The sequence below is a fragment of the Larus michahellis genome, chromosome 5 (assembly GCF_964199755.1).
Source record: "Larus michahellis chromosome 5, bLarMic1.1, whole genome shotgun sequence".
Taxonomy (NCBI): domain Eukaryota; kingdom Metazoa; phylum Chordata; class Aves; order Charadriiformes; family Laridae; genus Larus; species Larus michahellis.
In genome coordinates this window covers 47,336,390-47,358,895 of record NC_133900.1, presented here as the reverse complement: position 1 = coordinate 47,358,895, position 22,506 = coordinate 47,336,390, and the positions used below count along the sequence as shown (strand labels likewise).

The following is a 22,506-nucleotide window of genomic DNA, read 5'->3' as shown; positions in this document are numbered from 1 at the left end:
GTTCTGGTTGCAGAACAGCTATTTTAGGTTCCTGAAAGGTTCACTTTTTCCCTCCTTTGTGAATTTCTTTTACTCTCTAAAGAGCTGGATCTCTTCTACCCTTGAGGGCAATTATCTTGTTTGTCATCTCCATTGCTTCTCAGAGCACAAAAGCTGCTTTGTTGATTTACCTACTTGCTGTGCTCTATGTGTCTGATATTGAGCTTTAAAATACTTCGTATATACATGTAACTAAAGGCTGTTTGGTTTCATTTGATAATTTAGGTGGCAAATCAAGATCTAGAAAGGGTTCGATGAGAAAGCAGCCGTTTACGGAGAGCTCCTTCCCGCTGACAGATGGCTGCATCCTTCAGGCCTGGGGTTCTCGGGGAACAAATAAATTGCTGTTTGTCTTGGAGGAGGTCTCTAGCAAATGAAAAAAAAAAAAGTAGATAAATGAGTCTCTAATGAGAATGGAGGTTAATCGCATGGAAAATGTAATATTTTTTTTTTCTACATCCTTTTTTTTTTTTTTAATTCCTGTGTGTTACATCATTGCATCCTACTGGTGGTTGTGTTTTGAGGAAGGATGAAGTGATCCCTCTGAGTGGGGGAAACCAAGCACAGTGATATCAAGTATAATTAGTCTCAGTGACAGTCCTCTCTTACTCATTTATTTTTTTCAATAAAGCAAATTCTCAACATAATTAAAAACTTCCTTGTCTTTTAGAGGTTCTTAAGCATTAATCCTCAAGGGATGTGTACTGAGTACTGGATTATGTTGTAGCCATACTTTGCAGTCTGTGATCTCTCAAAAAGAAAGCACATGCTTGCCTAAGGCACGTGTCGGGGTAGTTGGAAGCCAGTTGCTCCAGTTTTATCTTTAGTGGGTTCTGGTAGAATAATTATCTGTATCAAACTTCCCTACCAATTTTACTTTCTTTCTGAGTGCATAAGGTATTGAAACAAGGCACTGACCTTGTGTCAATATTGCATGTAACCTCTAAGAGCAGGTTTTCATCTGTGCTAATTCATATAATTACTGGCCTTATAATGAAATAATTTTTTTTGGCAGCTGCAAATTTGCAAACTTTTCCAGTAAGCAGGAAATGTGTCATTTCAGAGGTCAAGCCCGACAAGTCCTGTCGCTGAGACCATGAGAAACGTCTCAGTGAGTGTAATGCCTGTTTTCAAAATGTGTGAGGTTAAAATGATTGGAATAATACTTTTAATTGCTCTGTAATTAAGGTCCATTGGGAGAAGCAGTAGGGACCAGCAGATATTTTTATAAGGCTAACTTATCCCATCTGACATTAGCCTGGACAGACTGTTAACGCTCTGTGGGAAGCTCTTCATGGAGAAAGCGGTGGATCTGAAAATAATTCAAAGCAAAAGTGAAATAAGAATTAAACTGAGCTCAGAGGGGCTGTGTGTTATCTGCTTTTCCTTTATCTCATTGTTCAAAGCATAAATCTACAGAGCGCTGAGCATCTTGCATTCCCATATTTGGGTTTAAAATGGAAGCAGGATTAGATGTATGTTATTTATATGAACGATACCTTCTTACTCAGCAGATTGACTGTCTGTGTTTATTCAGTGTCACATCTGCTGGCTCTACTTGAACAAAAAGTTTCTGGCTCCTGTTGTCTGTCACTGCAGATCCAATACAATAGGGCCAGCTGGAGTCAAGTCTGCCGTATGTATCATCCGTAGAGTAGTGAGACAAAATCGGAAACTGTTGAGTTGCTGATGGCAGAGCACAGCTGGATTTCTGTATCCCACATCAAATTTGTGGTGCTGGTGGCCAGAAGGCTCTTGCTTTGGATCACATGCCATTAAGTCATCATTAGTCTGAACCTGAAACTGGTGAAACTCACAGGCATGCAGCAGATCATCACTGCGCTGACACAGCCTCGAAACCACGATAGAAGCCCTGTATGAGCAGAGTGAGATGCAAACTGTTCCAGCGTGGAACAGTGGATTTTCTCTTAAAAAAGCATGTCCCATCAGTGGATTTTCTCTTAAAAGCCTTGAACGCAAAACTTGACTCTTTTTCTGTTGATTCTGTAACAGTAATGTTGTAGTGCTACTACCATAATGGCTGTTATTACGGTCTGTATGTGCACATATGGGTTTCTGGAGGCAGTTCTAAGCCATGCGTATGCATCAGTTGAGATCCAACAGAAGACAAGGCACAGATCTTCAAGGCAGAAACACTGTGCCCTTGAGCAAGGAGGACAAGGTGAAAAATCAGTACAAGATCTCACGTGCTCCGAGGAGGTGTCTGATGCACATACATGTTTGTAGTTATGTATGGGACCCGACACAGTTGTGCTCTATCCTGCCAGAATGCTGAAGTGATGGCCATAAGGGACTTGGGCGCCAATGAAGGATTCCTGGAAGTAGCCATCAGCTCAGTGTGGCGCAGGCTACTGTTCTGGTGGTGTCTCTGGTGTTGTTCTTTCTCCCCCTTTTTTTGTCATGCCAAACTAAGCCCTTGATAATGTGAACCTTCAGCAACGCTTTCGACAAAGAGTGAAACACGCTGCTGATGTAGTCCTGCAAGTGTACTCCAGGGAATGACCTTCTGAGTCAATGACTCTGGCCTGAGTCAGGGCAGAACAGATTACATTACCTCTTTGCACTAAAACCCATGGGTTAAATCTAAGCCAGTTCAGCCAAACTCAGTCAGGTACTGGTTTCTGGCCATGCAGCCAGCTGATGTGGCTTGTACCATGCAGCTGAGCACTCTTCCTTTACAAAAGGTGCCTCCTGGCAGCTGTCCTGGCCCATGGTAACTCCCAAACTGTGTCTGGGAATCACTTGGCGGAGGACTGGATGGTCTGAATCAAAACTATGCCTCAGATCATGCTGATGCAGGCTCATGCCCAGGCTCCAACTTGTTTAGTAGCAGAGCCATAACCATAAAACCCAGGCTCACCCAGTGGTAGCCCATTGCATACCTCTCATGGGCTTAGTGAACTGAGCTGTAGTTCAAAAACTGGGTGTTTTCCAGCAGTGTTCAGCACGAGGCAACGATTGAGCCTTTCTCCAAAGATTTCTTGTTGTTGGGTCGTGTTTCCCAGGTGGATGTGGCTTAGGCTGCTGTGGTGGAGCACCAAGAATGGAGTTTGTGCTTCTGAGTCGCTGAGCATGGTAGATCCCTGGCACTGCTTCTGGGCTTAGGTTTGTAAGAACATCCTCCGGGTGCAGATGGTCTGTCTAGCACCCTGTTGTGAGAGCTGAGACCCCATCATCCACCACTAGAAGTGCTCTAGTTTTTATGAGAAAAGGGGTATGAAAGAAATTGTACATACTAGTAAAAGCTGTGGTTGCATTTTTTTAGGTGATGCTGTAAAAACTCAAGTGACACTTCTTCCTACAGATAGCAGTAGAGAAATCAAGCAACAATAAATATTGAATCAGTAGCACAACCTTGTAGACAGACCTCTTTTTTCCCTGTTAAAATGTAAATGAAGTGTAATCTTAGACATTATCGACTATCATAATAATGCTGTATCGTGCTAAAAGCCGTGGAGTGGAGCTGGTTGGCATTTGGAGTTGTTGCACACTGTGAAGTTACTTCCTATTTTTTGGAGGCTCTGGTTAAAAGAGCGTGCTTGACTTTTCTAGAAGGGATAAAAGGCAACTGTGTACTTTCACTAATGAAATTTTGAGGCTGGGGTCATTGGTTAAAACTACCTGAACACCTCCAAGCCATGTGAAAGGTGTCTTCTTAATGTGGTCCTTAAGTTTAACACTTTTGTTCGCTCTCTGTATCGCTCTTTTGTCAACCTTGGGAGCCATCAGCAGCGTTGGTCTAGGACTCTTTTCTTTGAGAAAGTTCCTCTCTCTCCCCATGGCGCTGAAAGAGGAAATTCATGAAGACTGCAATTTTAAAAGCAAAATCGGGCTTTTTTGTTTTCTGTTTGTTACCATACTAAACAAGATGGGATCTGGCCAGGGTTGTTATAGTAACTACTAAGATTTCCTCAAGAGAAGGAGAAAAAAATAGAACACAGACCCATTCATCTATTACTTCCAGTTTTTCATTCAGAGTTACACGCTGTTCTGTGGAGATAATTTGCAAGACACACAGTGTAGGTAATTTCAGTGACAAAAACACATACCAATAATGAGCACAAATGGCTCTCCAGAATGTTGTGCTGGCACTCCTGGGTTATTTTCTAGCTTTGGAGGCAAGAAGGATTGTCTTCCCTGGATCTGCAGTCATTAGTCATTCAGCTGTCTGGCTTTTCACCTCTGGATTATCTGTCTGTCTACAATATTATACAATTCTATTTTATTGATACTCATGCTAGGTAATAGCTTTTTCCTAATATGATATTTTTAAACAACCATGAGGCCCAACAGGGCAAGGAGCTATCAAGAAGAACTTCAAGAGGCTCAAGTCCTCTTGTGATTTTGTGTGATTACTTTTCCTCACATGTTGGAAATGCCTGAAACAGCCTAAAAATCCTATTTGTTTCTCGTGCCTGCAGTGCTTCATAATTTTCCAGTGATCAACCAACACTCTTAACTGGTCTTTCTTGTAGTTGGTCATTCCAGCTACAGAGCCCCGAGAGTCTTGCAGAAATTTGATCTTTGAGCATGGCCACACATCTGTGCTGTTGGATTTCATCCCTTGTGCCCATTTCTCAAGGTCAGCTTTTATTCTGTATGAGATCCTCAGCCCTTCTGGGGGAACAGTACGTCACCCAGTGCTATGTCACCAGAAAATATCAGCCTAATTCATAACTCTGCCTTTTTGCCAGTGTCAAGAGGATTTGGCTTAAATAATAAGGACTCATTTCTCTGGCTGGGATATTGGATAGATGTGGAAAAGTATGACCAGTGACTGGCCATATCCACTGAAGTATTCTGGACGCGCTTACTTATGCTCCTATAGAAGGCAAGCTCATTCCAGGAAAGGACTCACATATTCACTTTATCACTTGCATATTATTTTTTATTAAGATAACTCTAAATTTTAAGACAGATTTAGCTTGCGTCTGCATAAGGGAAGAGGGCTAAGAGTTAAGACACAAATTTTTGTTGCTATATACAGCTTGTCTCTTATGTCTACTTGGGTGATGGCCGTTTGGTTCAAGGAGATACAGAGCACGCGGCTGGAGGAGAAATACACTGAAGATCACTAAATCCACAGAAACCTCATCAGCGTTGGCTGAGAGCAGTGGGAAGCTGGGAAGGTGCTTAGGGGAGCCATTATTTCTGCTTGCCACCTTCCTGTTTTTGCCTGTGCTCCTGCTTGTAGCCATTGTTGGGGAAAGTTTGAGTTGGGTGGATGACTTCTCTGAACCAGTAATGAAAGCTTTTATGTCATCCTTTGATTTTTGGAGCAAGGCACAGTATTTCCGCAGCCAGCTTTTTAGGTGAAATGGGTGATTGCTTAGCCTTTGAAGAAGGCGGGGAGATTCTTGAACACACTCAGTCATCCTTCAGCTTTGATACTCTTTGTAAAATCTGTAAAATCTGATAGTTTTCTGAATTTCACAATGCCCCAATAAAATGGGAATAGACGAGCAAAAGAAAGTGCTTGTATCTAGCACTAAAATATAGTCCAGTGTTGGCCTTAACTATCTTTCTTTGAGATCCCTCGTGCTCTCAATATAGCCTAGTTCCTGTTGGGATGGGGAATGAACATGCCAGCAGTCGAGGGTGGTGCCAGAATTGGTGAATGGACCTAAGCCCCATCTGGTAGGAGAAACCCATAGCAGCTCTGGGAGGTCCCAAGCAAGTGGCTTAGTGAAGTTTGAGAAGGATGATGGGCAGCTCTTTCCCCAGGGGCATGTCAGGCATGGAGCGTGGGATGGGCTGAGTCAGAGGGAGCCAATTTCAGGACAACATGCCCAGAAATAGGGCAGAAAACAGAAAATTTATCACTCATTACATGTGTGTATCGACACAGGGCCATGAGCTTTGGCTGGTTGCGCTGACCTTGGCATTAGCACCCAACACGAACAAGCCCCATCTCTGAGCTCATGTTTTGCCAAGAATATACAGTTTTTTGCAGAGTTTGTTCCTATTTGATGCTAAGCCTCATCTGGCGTCTTTGTACAGACTCTCCACTTCTGCTGAGTAGCTGCTAATCTTGTGAGAATATATAAAATATATGAAATACCAGGGCTGGAAATAACGTGGTGCTGATGATGTGAGCTCAGCCAGTGTAAAAATGGTCGTGGATCTGATCCCAAACCGCTTGCTCTGCAAAGTGAAGGAATTGCCACTATTCCATATGTCCTGTGTGTTGAATGTTTTGAGGACAATAGTCATTCATTAATTGCTGCTTTCAGGTTGGCGTAACTGCTGGCGCTTCCAAGGAAACAACAAAGTACTCTTTGATGTTTGCATGAAAGGGAGAAAAGTAATTTCCCTGCAACCGATCCCATGGATGCGAGCTCATAATGAGCTCGGGGACGCTCGCCTTATTTACAGGAGGGTTGTGAGAGTGGAGCTTGCAGTGACGACAAAGAGCCTTGACACAACTACACTAAAACCCACAGGGCTTTAGATGAACCACCGTCACACTACACGTTATTTTAGACAAAATATTCTGTATTTATGAAATGTCCTCCGGCACTAATATTAGAACAGCTGCCAAAACAACAGAGCTAGTGCAGAAATGTCAAACCGAAGTCAGTGTTACTCATCTGGATGACAGATAACCTGCAGGAGGCTTTTGAAAATGTTTAGCTGAGTGATTTGTTTGGCTTCAAATATTTGGGAGCCGTTACTTGGTGATCTGGTGCTTTCTGCAGGCTTGGATAAGCAGATTTAATCCCACCGAAGCTGCTCTTTATATCCTGACTTCTTCCTCTTTAGCTTAGACTAATCAAAGAATCTTTCTACCTGTCTACTTCTGCCCTGTGGTTTGTTTGTTTGTTTGTTTTTTATTTCAAGAAATATATATATTATATAGAGTGTATTTATGTATACACACTATATATATAATGTAGTACACATGTATACACACAATATATATATTTCTTGAAATTATTATATATATGGTTCTTGAAAATGTTATATGTCTTTATAAACTTTCACTGCTTCAACTGCAGAACACTTTTTGATATGTCTATATATATGAATAACTGTTCTGGGAGTAAATTGATGATTCTGACAGGCTGGTAGCATGGCTTAATGCTCTTGTCATCTCTTGAACACGTGACATGTATTTATTCTTCTATTTTATCACAATGTGGGGAAGATCTTTATTTACCCATGCATGTATTTGAATCGCTGGTGATAGTCGGATTCTAACTTTAACTGCACTGATGACTGACTTACTTTGGTATTTTTAGAGAGAACATAACTGGTTGCGAAAACCCTGTCTGAATGAGTGTGTAACAGGCGCCGTAGAAAAGCAGCACAGGTCAACGGTTCAGCATAGTGGCACTCTGAGATCCGGCTGAAGTATACGAAAATGACACGGTATTTCAGATAAATTAACTCAAATTGAACTCCAATGAGCAATTACAAGGCAGTGCTGTTAGGCTGTGCTGAGATTGCGCTAAAACTTGCTGTTACTTGTTTTAACTTTTTAGTGGGCACTGAGTTCTTAGTGGTGATGCCCAATATGTGCAGGCTTCTACCTTGCTCTTCCCTTCAGCTCTACCTCCCCAGTACCTGTACTGGGAGAGGGTGTGGGAGCAAAGTCAGGTCTTCAATCTAAGCGTTCCCCTGTAGACATCACTGGGAGATATTAATCTGAGAGTTGACAGAGAGTGATACCAATGTCTTAGGTGGGTATTCCACATTGCACCTGAATGTATCCCTTTTGTCTTAAGCTATTTTCTCCCTTTAAGCAAGAACTCATTCCTCTCCAAGATTTATCAGATCTCTGGTACCACACTGAAGACTCGGGTTTTTATGATGTCTTCTATAGATGCATTGCGAGGAGGAGGTTTTTTGTATTTTCTCTTTTGTTTTTTGCCTTTATACCATTTCTGTAGCTAGACGCAAAACAACAGAGCTGTGCCAACCAGCAAAACAAGTGTCCATGCATCCTTTTTCCTTTTATATCATATGGGTAAAAGCATCTATCATAAAGTTTGCATGAAAGAAGATATAATTCTATAACTTAAATTCATTGCCTTCAATAAAACAATTCAGTGCAGGACAAGCATTGCAGACCACACTGCTGTTTTATTTGCAGAGTCGTCTGAAGGAAGCTGTGCAGCTGTTGGAGGATTACAAGCATGGGACTTTGCCTCCGGGAGTTACCAACAAGGAGGTAAGCGGAAAAAGCCTTTGTTAAATTTCTACAGTCTAAAGTGGGAAGGATGAGGTGGCATTTTAGACTGTGTCTACAGTCAAATGCACTACTGCAGGAGTTTTTTGGTATTTCTATGGGTAACATCCTGTACCAGCGCTTTTCAGTTGATCAATGACTTTTGCGATGTTGCTTCTGGTCCCTTGCAGCTCAACTGCCAGTGTGTTATAAGTGAATTTGGGTTGTTCCGAAGTTCCTGCATTATAAATGTTGCTGAGCAGAAATGATAGCAAGGGGCTTGCAATACAAACATACAAGTTGGTGGGTTCTTTTAGAATAAGTAGAAAGTTTGTGGTTTCTGACTTGCAGAGTTATCAATTACCTTTGGCCAATGCTATTGCTTCCCTTTCCATTGCAAAGTGTGCTTGTACAATTAAAACAGAAGTAAATTTCTTTTTTTAGCTGAGGGAAACTTTGCTGTCAGTCCTGTAGGTTCTTGTACCAGCAGCTGTGATGCATCAGCCCCCTCTCCTACTGTGTTCCCATTGGTTATAATAATTACACTTTCTTCACTGAAATTTGGGCTACGTGTAACCCCCGGATGTCCTCGCGTTGTAGATGATACCATCAGTAGTGGTGCTTTTTGGTGGGTGATGTTCCTACTGTTGGGATGGAAGCTGAAGGAGGTTGTGGGAACGCCACTGATGTGAAGGCCTTGGCAGGGTTTAGGCAGTTGCTGAGAAAAGGGTCATTTTTGGTAGAACTTGATTGTGCTTTGGGATGGGCTGGGTGATCTCTCCAAGACCCTGTCAGTCTAGTTTTCTGGACTTTAGTCTGATATTCATCTGTATGAACATATATAGCATATAGCAGAGGTGTATATTGCAGAGGGTTAGACTGCTTTTTGTGACTTTTATCTCCAAATCAGTAGCATGAAAGAAAAATCACCAGGTTTTTTTCCTGTGGGTATTATCTCAAACTCTTTTCCTTATCTGTCCATGTGCAGACACTTAACCGGAACACTGACACAAGGGCTTTTTTGCAGCGTGTGTTTGTGCATCTCGCACAAAAGACTTCAGTCCTATGTAATTTAATGTAATATAAAGAACAGCATGAATTGATTGGCAGACCTGCTTCAGGAGCTGTAAGAAGTGGCTGTGCCAAAGGACCAGTACACCTCCCATGTAACCAGTTGTGGAAATGGTAGTGTGCTCTACTCCCACGCCCTGTAGGTCAAATAACCTCTTTTTTTTTTTTCTTTTTTTCCCCTGTTCACGTGTGATAATTTCTTCTCATGTAAGACAAGTATAGCAGGTAAATGAAGAAAATTAAAATTTGCATTCACTTTAGAAAGTGGCTAGTTGTGTGGTAGGTGCTGTGTTGGGAAAGAGGCATGGCTTCAACAAAAAATAAACGGGAAATATCCCCTCCCTGCGTGATGTGCAGTGGGAGGCATTGCCCTCTTGGTCTTTTGATGTCACTGCATTCCTTCAACCCTAATCTGATGGTAAGAAAAAAGAAACCAGGGTTCAGGAAAGGAGAAAAGCAGAGAATGACTGCAGCAGCAGATGACTCAGTTCCCATCTGCCTTCAGGCAGATGAAATACAAGTCATTTGCTGTGGCAAACCACACAGACTTTTGACCTACATTTTGGGTTTGCGTAGTGACAAACCCAGGATATACCCAGAGTTCATTCAGAATTGCATTGAGAGAGAGAAAACAAAAGTATCCCATTTCTTGTTTCCCTCAGTCATGACAACATATGCAGGAGGTGAACCTCATTATGCAAGCTGGAGGGTTTTAAGTGTAAAATAAAGGTATGGGGTGGAGGAGGAGAGAGAAAATGGTGCCAAAAACGCCTTTTATAGAGAAATGTTAGCATGTTGGTGTAAAAAATAATATTTTTTGTAGTAAAACCTTGACACAGTTCACTTTGATCACAGTGTCGATTATGTTGGAGGGGCTTATGTACTTTTGCTGACTGTAGGATAAAACAGCTCTCCCAGGAGGAGCCTGGGGTGGAATTGCAGCATGTGCTTGTTATTGTATTTAATTGTGCTGTGCTGCATTAATTAAACCAAACCACAGGGAGAGGTGAGCAAGCTATGGGTAGATCCCAGCAAGACTGTGAGACTTGAATGTTCACCCAGGATACCACAACCACTCTAAAAAGAGTAAAGATGGAAGGGGACTGAAAGCAGATGACAATGAATGTGAACGGGCTGCAGTGGGACAGGAGCAACCACAATTGTGAAGCAGCCAAAGCTGCGTTGTTAACCTGGAGAAAGGATCCATGAAGCCAGCAGTTATCAGTCCTTCTTTAGTTCTGGAGCTGGCCGGTTGTAGTGAAACCGGAGGTAAATTGGGCAATTAAAGCATCAAATGTTGTTCGGCACTCATGTGATCCGTCTGGGTGAAGGTGAATGGGAACTTCTGGGACACCCTCTGCTCCTGCAGCTCACATGGTATCATTCTGCCTTTGTGTTTACTGCTGTGCTTCAGTCATAACATAATGCTGAACTTTCAGCTTTGCCAATGATGACCATTTCTACCAAAGAACTGAAAGGCTCAGATGATCTGTGTGAAAGTGGGGTTTCATTGAATGCTAAGGTTGCGGTGACATCAGGCGTTGGGTATACTTCTCATGTTGATTAGCCAAATACTCCCCGTCTCTGAGGCTGAGAGGAAGATCTAACAGTAAATCTGATGGAAAGGGGGCTGTGGTTGCTGTCTCTGCGTGGAGGATGTAGGGCTGGATGCAGCTCTCAGCGTATGCCATGAAACTTGGACTCTGAGCATCGGTTGTTCCCTACCCCCGAGGGCAGAAAGGTGGAGGGGAGCGTGCAGGGAGATCTGGGTAGCTGGCACGCTTGCCAGTGCTGAATTAAATACGAGTGTGCCAGATATATACAGCTGTAAGCGTCTCATTAATTACTGGTGCATTTGCAGAACATACGATGTGCTGGTTGATTGCTTTGGGGGAGGGGAAGCATCTCACTTGCATAGATATCGCCCCAAATTTTCTACTGGTGAATGAAAGATGCCTGGAGAATACATCTTTGCTTTCCTTAAGCTAAGTTGTATCATTTTTATGTCTTTTCTGCACCACTATCTGCAAGATGGACCCTGGCTATGAGGCATTAGCAATTTGCAGTTGTTCTAGTGCTAATTCGGGAAGGGCATTTGATGCAGCTCTGGAGAGGTGCCCACTTTGTGGCTTGCATGCATGGGTTGATGCTGGAATAAAAGACTGAGCTGTCTGATGTTTTACGTAGCTGATAACTGAGTGTCACACACACCTCTGATGCACTGATGAAGTTGCCACATGCTGGCAGAAGACCAGCAGATGAGAGATAATTTGATTTTTATTTTTTTTAACCAAGTTTTTTTTTCTTTTTTTTTTTTCACCCCTCCTTTGATTGTGAACAGAGCTAATCGCCTCGTGTTCACTGTGGGCAAGAAGTATATGCTGGAGTAGTGACTTGGCTCATCTGACCTGGTAACGCAATTGTATCTGAGAGAGGCTAATTTGCTATTATTACTCATTAAAAAGGCTGGGTAGATCTTCACATGGTGCTCAAAGGAGAAGCACTCAACTTTATCCTCTTTGTTTAAGAGCTGATACAGGTTTGATTTCTAGAGCCCCTTAGAGATGCAATTGTCACTCTTGTGACAGGCTCTTCAGGCATGGATTAGGCATGGCACGTGTGTAGAAGAGATGCCTGAATGGTCTTCTAGGTTTCATAATCAAAATCAAAATCATGATCACCTTAGAAGCCTTTAAAAATAACAGTTTGGGCTGAGTTTTAATGCATTAGCTTTCTAAGAACCCACCCCACCCCCACCCCCAAATATCAACTTTGAGATCAAGAAGACAAGTTGTTTTGACAGAGCTGTTTCACTAATCTCCTGACTGATTCACTTTTGTGGTATAGCGCATTTGACAGTGTTCAAATTCCTTTTTTTTTTCCTCATTCAGAAATTCATGGTTCTCATGAAGGATGGCAGGCAGTAGCTGAAAGCATAACAACAGCTCAGCACAATCTATATTGCTTGCTGAAATGGTTTCACCACATGGAAAATGGAAAATATAAAAGCCTAAAGCTATGTAATGTCAAGTATCTCCTCCACACTCATCTTCTTGACAGGGTTCTTGTAGAGTAAGTCTTTTCTACATTTTCAGAGCAGATTTTTCAAAATGAGCTGAAATGGAACAATTGTGGGCTATCTAAAGAAAAAAAAACCTCTGACGTGCCATAATCATCTAAAGAAAAAAACCTCTGAAGAGCCATAATTGTACTTTGCTCCAGTTCCCCATGACCATCTCTAAGCAGGTTTCCAGAATAAATGCTGCTTCACCCCAGTTAATCTCTTTGAGATGATTCATGGACAGTAACACTGCCAACACCTACATCTCTTCCACTTTCAGGTTTCTCACACTCATCCGGTAGCTCTTGTAGTTGCTCTTGAACTGGAATGGTTTCGCCACTTGGGAAAATGACCATTAACTCACAGTGGTAAAAACCTATTTCTTGGGCATCATTAGCAAAAACGAAGAATTGATCTCTTAACCGTCAATAGCTACTAGACTGCTGATAGCTTTTTATTGAGGGAAGCTATAGGGTTTTTTCCTACATTAGAAAAATGTTTTAAAAACATGATTTTTATCATAGGTGTATCAATTACGTACTCAACAAAACAGAGGATGAATAGCTGCTTGATAAGTATTTATTCAGTGCTATGTATTGGAGCAAGAAAATGTTCTCTGATCTCCACTTCTTCAGCTTAGCTTATTTACCAAACTTTTTATTTGAGTATTTAAGAGCCAGACTATTTTTTTTTTTTATTAGATATGAAGTTGAATGTTTCACATTCCACTTATTAAAATTCCACCAACCAAAAACATTCTGTGTAGTGGAAATACCTCACACTGCAATTAAGCCCTGTCTCTGACAGGCTCTTATGATTTCATAATTTTTCTCTAAATAAAAAGATATTATTGGTAATACAACCATTTGGGGTGTATTTTTGTTCTCTTAGTCATTCGGGTTAGGTATTTTAACACGATTGGAGAACGTGCTTGGATAACAAACTCCCTGAAGTCTTTGGGGAGGTTTGGTCTCCTGGTGGGGGATTTTGGGTGGTCATATGTCTCCGCATTGGGCGGTTGAACTTCACAGATCCAGAAGTGTTTGATGGAAGAAATAGCTGTTTCTTGTAATGGTTTAGAAGTAAAAATTTTTGCTATGAAAACTTCAAGAGAACTGGTGAGTTTAGGAAACTTCCTATTGCTTGGTTCTGTTTCATGACCGCATCCACGGACTTCCTTCATTTAGCTCCGACTGCAGAAGGTAAGTGTGTTTGAAGTGCTGGCGTGTCATCTGGTGGTGTGTATCCCCTTTCATCCCCTGGTCCTGGAGGAAGCTAAAAAGTACTAGGATCCTTAGAAGGAAGGCGGGGGCAAGGAAATGTGTAGGGTTCGTGTTGATGGGAGAAACTGGTTCAGTTGTCATTTGTGTCCTGTCTTTTCCAGCTCCGTAGGTACTGTTGTATTATTGCCCTTCTATGAGGATTTCTTCATCTTGTATGTTCTTTGCGCTTTGTGCTCCTCATTTAAGTGATCTTTCATTATATTTAAGCAACCTTTTTAGCTTACATTCCTTACAGACCGCTCCATGGCAAGAGAGAAATGTGTTAAAAGGCCCACTGCTACAAGCCGTTTTTAATGACAGTTTCCGCCGGCAGCTCCTGGGGTTGGCAGAATCCGGCCCTTTGCACGAAGCTCCGGTGGCTGGTGCGATCTGCGAGTGGGTAGGTGAAAATGACACACACAAGTGCACTGGGAGCCAATTTGCAGCAGAAGGTATAGACTGTAACATATCCAATTCTAAACAGGGCAGGCAATTCCTCAAACTGCCTCCTGGAGGGAATCTCCGCTGGAGTAAAAAGGTTTCATTTGAGGGAATACTTTCTCCTATAAAAACAAGGACTGTAAAATATCAGCCTGATAAACAAGGATGGAGAGCCAGCTTGCTTAAAAGCGGACGTTTTCTCTAGCTCAGCAGCGTTGGTGCTGAGGTTTAGCCTCAAATCAAAAGGCTGTACCAACTGCAGGGCATAATGATGTGGCTTTTGTCCTTTTTCCTCAGGCTTCTTTCACTAATTTGTAGGACTGCATCTGTGTCCTCTGTGTGTGAGTCCCTTTCCCAACCTGTCCAACAGACCAGCACAGATTGGAGGAACAGATTGATGCTGGCATGTCAGCAGTGGTAAAAGTTAAGAGAAACAGCACTCGGCGGCTATCAGATACAGAGAGATTTAAATCACTCCCGTTTTAACACACAGCTGCTTTTCACTGCGTGATTTTTGTGCTCAGTGCTGCAGAAATGTGCACAGCAGAAAAGCCCTTTTAAAGGCTGCTGAACACTGGAGGTGGACGATACTGTTCAGGCACCGAAGATCTGCCTTGGAAGGACTGCTGTAAGGTATCAGTGCTGTAAGGTATTCATTATGAACTTCAGGCTGCTCTTGTCTTTCAGCTTTTCCCCCCAAATGCCTTATACTTTTATTTGCTTTGCTAGAATTCCCTGCAGTAATTCCATGCTTGAACTACACTGCAAAATGTGTTCTTTCTGTTATGCTCTGAATCATTTTTGCCTTCGAAATTGGGGTAGAAATAGCTGCTAAACTATCAGCCTAATATCGCTTGCTCATCAGCCTAATATCACTCCAAATATTGAACAGCAGCAGCCTAGGCATCTGCTGTTCAATATCTGGAGCAATATTAGGCTGATCAGCAAGTTGGGATCAGAGCCCTGATTTGCCCCATTTGTAGATTCATACCACTCTGTCCTAAAAACTTAGTATCTAAACAAGTAGTAGAATAAAGTCTAAGAAATACAGCGATGAAGGTTTATTGTCCTCTTCTACCTCCCCTCTGTCCCTTCGGTCCTAATCTCAGTCTGGCACCCCGGCTTCTCCCTGTGGTCCTGCCAGCAGAGAGAGGTAAAGAGCCACAGAATAGAAGTGTCTGAGGGCGCTTCGTGTGCATTGAACAAGGACTCTCAAGAGTGAGTGATGCTTTTTCTGTGCAAGGTTTTTGTTTTTTAATGGCAGTACGGGGCCAATAAGAGGTTTAAAAATTTGTATAATTAACTAAATGCAACCCTTGTACATATGCAGCTGTTAGTCTTATGGAGATGACTCTGTCCTTAAGTGTGCACCTACAATAAAGATGGTACTTATTAAATTTATCGTTCCCTGAACTTTAGATGTGAACTGGTACAAATTTGTTCTGTGCCCAGAATATTGCAAGGGAAACTGTGATGCCATGGCAGCGTGAGCACTGCCATGTCTCTGCCTCCTCTCCTCCCGGCCATGTGTTCCCACCTCCTTGCTCGCTTGCACTGGCACAGCTGGTTCAGAGAGCTGATCTTAATAAAAACTAAAGCTCCCTTCCTCCACTCCCAAAATGCTTCATTTTTTAACTTGAGCAGCTCCCTATATTTTCTGTCTGCTTTATGTTGCCTGTACAGTGGGAAGTGCACACCTAAGATGGGGAGGGATGTTGGGGCTATGGTACCATAACCATATACCAGCTTGAGCTGCTGAAGATGAGGTAAGTCTGTGAGGGAGGTAGGAAATTAATCCCGGTTTCATAAAACCACATCTAAACATTTTGAGCTGTGGATCATTTGCTGACTAAAATCCTTGTAGCTCTTAGACACCAGGCGTTTAGATTTTTGATCCATCCAGATCTTTGTCTTTGTCTGTCATAAGATTGTAGGCTAATTCAGGTTGGAGAGGACCTCAGGAGGTCTTCTAGTCCTGCATAAGTCCCTAGATTTACTGCTGGAAATCTGCCTGTTCGTTTGACTGTATGTTCACTTGTACGTATTGTTAACATATACATATGTTAAGATGTGTGAATATCTATTTGTTAGAAATCAAGATAGCAGCGAGACAGCTCTGTTAACCAATTTTGTACCCTTAGAAACTCCATCCTGAAAGCTTCACCCCTTCAGCATAAGGGAGTGGTTGGAGGGGAAAAAAGTAATAAAATTAAACCCAAACTGAATGATCTGTAGTGAGAGGAAAAATGCAGCTTTTTGAAATTGTCCCTTGGAGACAGACACTTGCTATTCTCCAGCCAGCCCCTTCCTGCGAGCGTTGGCGGAGCATGAACTGTGGTGTGTCAGTTGTGACTTCTCACTCTTCAGCCTTTCCAAATGCAGTTTTGGCAACTTGCTGTTTTGAAACTGTTTCATTTCTTCCCCATTAGTATCAGTGAAGTGAAAAGAGGCTCACCAGCTTAATGGGCATATATTTATTACTGTGTTCTTCCTTCAATCATGTTAGCAGCGGGAAGAGCCGCTCACGCTGTCCCAGACACAGCAGAGAACAATGAATCTATCAGAGTCTAAACAGCATCCCTTTTGGACAATAATAGCTTTTCTTAACAGTGTTGATGAAGAGCGAAGAGGTCCATTTGCAGTAAACTGTACTTTTTTTTCCTCTCTGGTCTCTTGCAGGATACGATAAAAGGTAGATATATCGGTTGTCCTGCTGTTTCCTTTTCTTTGCGAGGAAGTAGCCTGTTTGCAGGTCCAAGAGCTGAACTTGGATCTTCTCCCTTCTGCAATCTAAATATTCTTTGTGACACTAAGATGGTCTAGGATGGGTCAAACATTTCAGGCATCATTTCCAGACTGTCAGAGGACAAAAGGCGCCTAGGGAGCTTGGGCAGAAGTGTTGTAGGTTAATGCACCTTAAAGAAACCATGCTAAGTGGTACCGCTGATGCTCTTACTCAGTTTCAAACCAGCTTTGCTTCATCTCATCATTTGAGGATTAAGAGAGTTTATCTAAATTCACATCTAGATTACAAATCAAATTAGATTCCTAAACTCCGTATGGCTAAAATAAACTGAAACGCATCTGATCTTCAGCAACCTAGTTGGATTAGCAAACCTGGTTTACAAAGCTGTATTTTAAACCATGTAGTGCATCTAAGTCCTTCTGCAACCCTGGTGCAAGTCGTGGTCTTCTCTGAGTGCTTCTTACTCTGCTTAAGCCTTTCCAGTAGAATGCTTTGAGGATTAATTAGTTAATGTTTATTAAGTGCTGCGAAGCTGCAAAGTGTTATTTAAGTGCTATCTTTTTTTATCAGTCAGGACTTGATTCTGTTTCCACCTACACTTGGTTTTGTATCTGTGTAAGTCTGTGTGTTGCACTAGAACTGCTTGTGGTTTCCAATCCAGTTCCCAACACTGAGGCACTTGCCTTGCAGTGCAGGCAGGTATCTCAGCCGATGCTCTTCAACATGTGGATTTCTTTGAAGGCTTTATGGTTCTGCAGACGGGCAGCAGCTTGTGGTGCTGTGACTCAACGATGCTTAGGACGGGGAAGGAGTTTTCCACTGTCATCCAAGAAGAGCAGTAGCTTCTGGTGCCTCTTCTACTGACATATCAGTACCAGGTGCAAGGCAGAAAATGTATAGATACCCTTTGTGATTTATCCCACACATTGGGTCATTTGAGCTTTATCGCCGTAGAGCTAAAACCTTTTTAACATAAAGGTTATTAGGAGCAGGGTTGTGAAAGGTCCGTTGGTGAGACTTCCTACTGAGGAGCAAGTGTAGACAGTGGTTTGTTACCCTGGTTTTCCATGTTTATTACTAAAGCCAGATATAAGATTCCATGTGTATACGTTAGCAGCTATAGGGTTAGGCATCAGGCAGGTTTACAGACGTTTGGGTGGCATTAAATATGGAACCAAAAGGTCTGTGAATCCACCATTGTAAATCTATAAATCTTGCTAAAAGCCTTAACTGAATGCTTTGGCTGGAGCTTGTGGTGTGCGTTTGTCTCTATGTTAAGGGTTGGTTTTCAAGAAGTGGGATTTTGGGACTGAAGCTGGAGAGCAGTGGGAGAAAGCCACACAAAGCATGAGTGATCACACTCCTGGAGGAGAAAGTACAGGTGGAGAGCGAAGCAGAACACGTAGCTCTGTTGGGCTGCACCAAAATGCCTTGAGTTTGTCACAGGTGTTTAGTTTTAGTGAACTGCTAAAAACAGATACTTATTTCTTTTCATGTTACCTGATGAGAGGTTCTGGGGATGGTGCATGGAGCACCAGGCACCGTAAATGCACCACAAGGCACTGACCACCATAAATGCCTTTAATAACTAGGAAGGCAGTAGGGGAAAATGTGGTGCTGCAAGAGAGGATAATGTGTTGGAGAGTGCAGTGCACTAAGTACTTGGGAGATCTTCATCCATAACTGTGTAAACTTAAAAGAATAAAAAAATCTCAGAAGCATAGTGAAATAGAAGTGAAATAATATCAATGAAAAGCACCTGATGTCTGGGATGGGCCTCCTAGTTCAGCAAGTGGGGCTTCAGCACTGAGGCCATGGATGGATGTTCTCTAGATGCACTTTCCTAGCTGCAGACTCTACCTTCTTGCCAAAGGAGCTGCGAGGAGCAGTTTCAAATAGAAATGTTCCACGGTAGTGATGACAAAAGGGATCACATGAGTTTTCCAGTATGTTTAACCTTATAATGAAGATTAATGTGAGCTAACCCTACTGACAGGGTGTGGTAGAGCTGCTGCTGAGTGCTTCTGGTTGAAGCTGGTGGCCCTGGGGAAGGACCAGATCTGCTCAGCTAGGTTTGTGGGATATCTATTTGGAAAAGGTGTGGCGCTTAAGTTTGGGATTTGCAAATGCTCTAACATAAAATCTTCAGCTTTCATCAAATTCCCGTTGGAATTCAAAGAAACTGTATCTTTGAAATCCATGCTGAAGTTGGTATGAGCTGCAGGTGCTTGATGCTTTGAGATGTTTTTACATCTTAAGCCAAACCAAATCTGAGCCAGAACTAATCATGTAGGTCCCATCTTAAAGTCAATGGAGAAACGCAAGCAATGGTGGAGTGTGGGTTGTCCAGTCTGTGCTGGTCATCTAGTTGTGATGAGTCAAATTGCTTGTTTTCTGCCGTAAAGGAAATTGAGAATTTGCTGCAATAGGTATTTATTATGTTGTAGATGCCTGTTAGAGAGGGTGAGTCCCACGTCCAATGTCTTACTCTGGCTGTTTGACCTCCAATTAAGGGATCTAGAATGAAGTTAATGACTCTGAACAAGTCGTCACTATCACTTGACAGTAATGCAATGCCAGATCCTGTTGCTGGTCTGAAGTGCTCCTCAGTGAATTTTCCAAGCACATTAAGTTTTGCCTTTTGAGCAAGGTCTTCTTTTTTCTTTTGTTTCGTTTTTCCCCTCTGGTTTCATATCATTTAAACAATTGAGATGATAGCTGGAAAGCACACCTGGTTTTGGAGCCTCTCCCTCCGAATGGCCATGCACATGAAAGCAGCTTGCTTTTCTTTAGAGCGAGCTTTGCTGCATCACACATTCACTCCTGACACCCAATATTTGGAATTCAGTGTGGGATAGATAATCCAAGCCTTGCTTTAATAAACCTTGCAACTCCCAGAGTGTGAAACTACAGGCAATTTTTGATGGGGTGCAAACTCCAGGCTGTTACCTTATTAAAATCAAGATTTCGTGGGTGCAAGCGGGATTGTGTGAAAGGGTGAGAACCTCTCTGATAGAGCGGGAAGAGGACGAGCAGATTTTGAGATGGAACTCTGTCTCCACTTGACTGGACAGATGAAATCAACGAAAAACACTCATTCTTCTGAGGATTTCCTCTTTGACCTTGTCTTTACTAGGGGAATTTTGCAAACTATTGTGATGATGCTGCAATGTCTAACACGGGTAGACCACTTAGTCTTTGCAGAACTTAAATTGCAGTGTTTTCCCTTACACATAGGGCTCATCTACCATGTGACTCCCCGTTAGCTCTTCGAAAATAATTGTGCCTTGTCATTATGCATGTTTAACGTGCAGTTAATCAGTAAAGGCTTTTCTCCATAGAGTTATTCTGGATGTGGCATATCCAGAGCAAACACCCATGGATTTAAGATCATTTTAATGTCTACTACTGTATTGTGCAAAAGACTCTGATCCTGGTGGCATGTATAGTTGAGGGAGGGAAGTATTAGAGCATCTATTACAGATTCCTGACATCAGATCTGTCTCCGTGTCTCCACTGACTGTAGGGGGGTGGCTGCTGGCAACGCAAGGAAGTAGGTGGTGTGAATCTGTCAGTGCTCTCCTGACCTTAGACACCCGAGGCCAACTTCAGCCATGTAGTAAGTGGTCTGGATACAGCCAACTGCACTCCGTCAGGGTGGAGCTGGCCACTTCTTTTAGCAGTGTTGGAGCCAGCTGTAAACAAGGGTGAACAGTTTGTAAGCATGGTTTTCTAATCTAGATAAAACTTTGTGCAGAGGGGAAAAAAGTCCAGGACCATGAAATCTTACTGTATATAATAGGAGGGAAGTTAATCTCTTAAGAATAACTGGTGCCCTTTGTACTGTTTTTTATAGTGGCAGGTGTTAGCTAATAGATTTGGGCTGGGTATATTCTTTAAATAAATACTTTTTTTGAAAGCTATCTCTAAGCTGCGATACTGCTGCTAAATAAGGAATGCTAATGAATGTCCTGTCAACCAAAGATCATATCTATTCCCCAAGAATTATTCCAGTCTCTAGCTCCTTACCACAGCTTCGGTTCTCTTTAGGTTGTGGCAGTCTTTGATACCCTTCCTTAAACACGATAAGCACATACTGTTTCTGTATAACTGAGTTCAGTTCCTGAGTTCAGGGTTTTAAAGCTATCTATCTGCTGTAGGTGGTGAGCAAAGTGGTGAGTATCTCTTCCTCAAAAAATTGTAGAAAAAAACAGAATTCTGGGAAGGATGGATGGAAATCTCATCCATGAGTCCAGTGTCCAGAAACGCTGGTGGTGGGAGCACTTGTGAATGGTCCTGGAGCCAGTTCCTCCACGATCATGAAGGACATCTCCATAAAGCAAAGCCTGATCTGTCCTGGTAGAAGGTTGCAATGGCCACAGGCTGGAGAAGCTTGTTCATCGCTGCCTGCTAAGGTTGCTGGGTGGGTAATGGAATATGTTAACAGTGGTCCAACACTCCTGCCCCCTCACCGTTTGGGCTTCTTTCGTGTAAATCCATGTATGAGCAAGTTTATTTCTTGCACACAAATTTGCATGGTAGCAAAACCCTTATGTAGCTTTGAGCCAGTAATATACAGCAAAGATGATGTAAAGGAAGATCATCTATTACAGGGGACCCACCCAGTACAGGCTGACTATATTTAGAGATCATGGACCTAAATCTAACATAAATTGAGCACGAATCTGGAGTCGTTCCATGTGCTCCAGTAAAGATGCTTTGGATTCACGCTAGTGTAAATGAGATCAAAATCTGGCTGTTTCTCGAAGATGGCCGGAGAGAGCGTGAATGAAATCCCCAGCAAAAATAGAGACTTGCTCTCAGAAACGAGCCCCCCAGCTGGCAAGACTTGTCAGAGTACTGGAGCTATTGAAAAATGCAGCAGACAGAAAATGAATTAGAGGATAAAAAAGTGAAAATGAGCTGGCAGAATCTTTAGGTGACTCATCAGGTGCATCTTGTAAAGTCTCTTTCTGAGAAGTAATGAAATCGCATGTTCTAACAATATTTGCACTGCAGCAGGAAAATGCATAAATATTGGGATCAATTAATGAAATTAGATAATTTGACCAAAAAAGCCATAGCGCTGGCTCAGAAACCATCCCTTTTCCTTTTTGCTAGTCTTGGTGCTTGCAGTTAGAGAGGAAAATCCTGCATTTTTGTTTCACATCTAAGATACACAAGTCCTGGGTAGCCACAGGGTTATGGGGACGCTTTGGGTAGTCACCTGCAGCTCAAGGGCTTCCACTTTCACCCCATGGAAGTCCTCGAGCTGGTGGGCAAGCAGGTGCAGAACAGCCCTGGCACCTGTCTGGGCATGCAGCCTCTCACCCTGTGGATTTTAGGTTTGGTGAGGGCAGACGCATCTTGTCTCTGCCAGCCACAAAGATTGTCTCTTTGTGTCCCTCAACTTCTGTTTTTCAACTGTAAAACGGGGAATAATGATTTGCCTTAAAAAGGGAAGTTTTCCTTGGGAAAGAGCCCTGTGGATATGTGCATCAGCCTATGACTTTTAGATATTCAAGTAACTCATTGCACGAAGTGGAGTTCATCACAGAGCTTCAATTATGGAGCGAAAGCTGAATTTGGAGTGAAATACTGGGATTACTGGTATCAGTGGGTCAATGTATGCTATATGTAATAGAGCGATCACCTTATTCCAACAATATTTTCATGGTTCTATATTTGGGGAAGG

At 42.5% G+C, this 22,506-nt stretch overlaps 1 protein-coding gene across 3 annotated transcripts in view; it reads left to right on the top strand.

Moving 5' to 3' along the window:
- The window catches only part of SFXN5 (sideroflexin 5), a 100,591-nt gene that overhangs the window by 14,686 nt on the left and 63,399 nt on the right, over positions 1 to 22,506 (top strand). For all 3 annotated transcript variants that reach the window (XM_074587169.1, XM_074587171.1, XM_074587170.1), the window contains exon 3: positions 8,156 to 8,233. In XM_074587169.1, coding sequence (XP_074443270.1) covers positions 8,156 to 8,233 — 78 coding nt within the window. The remainder of the gene's footprint in view (positions 1 to 8,155; positions 8,234 to 22,506) is intronic.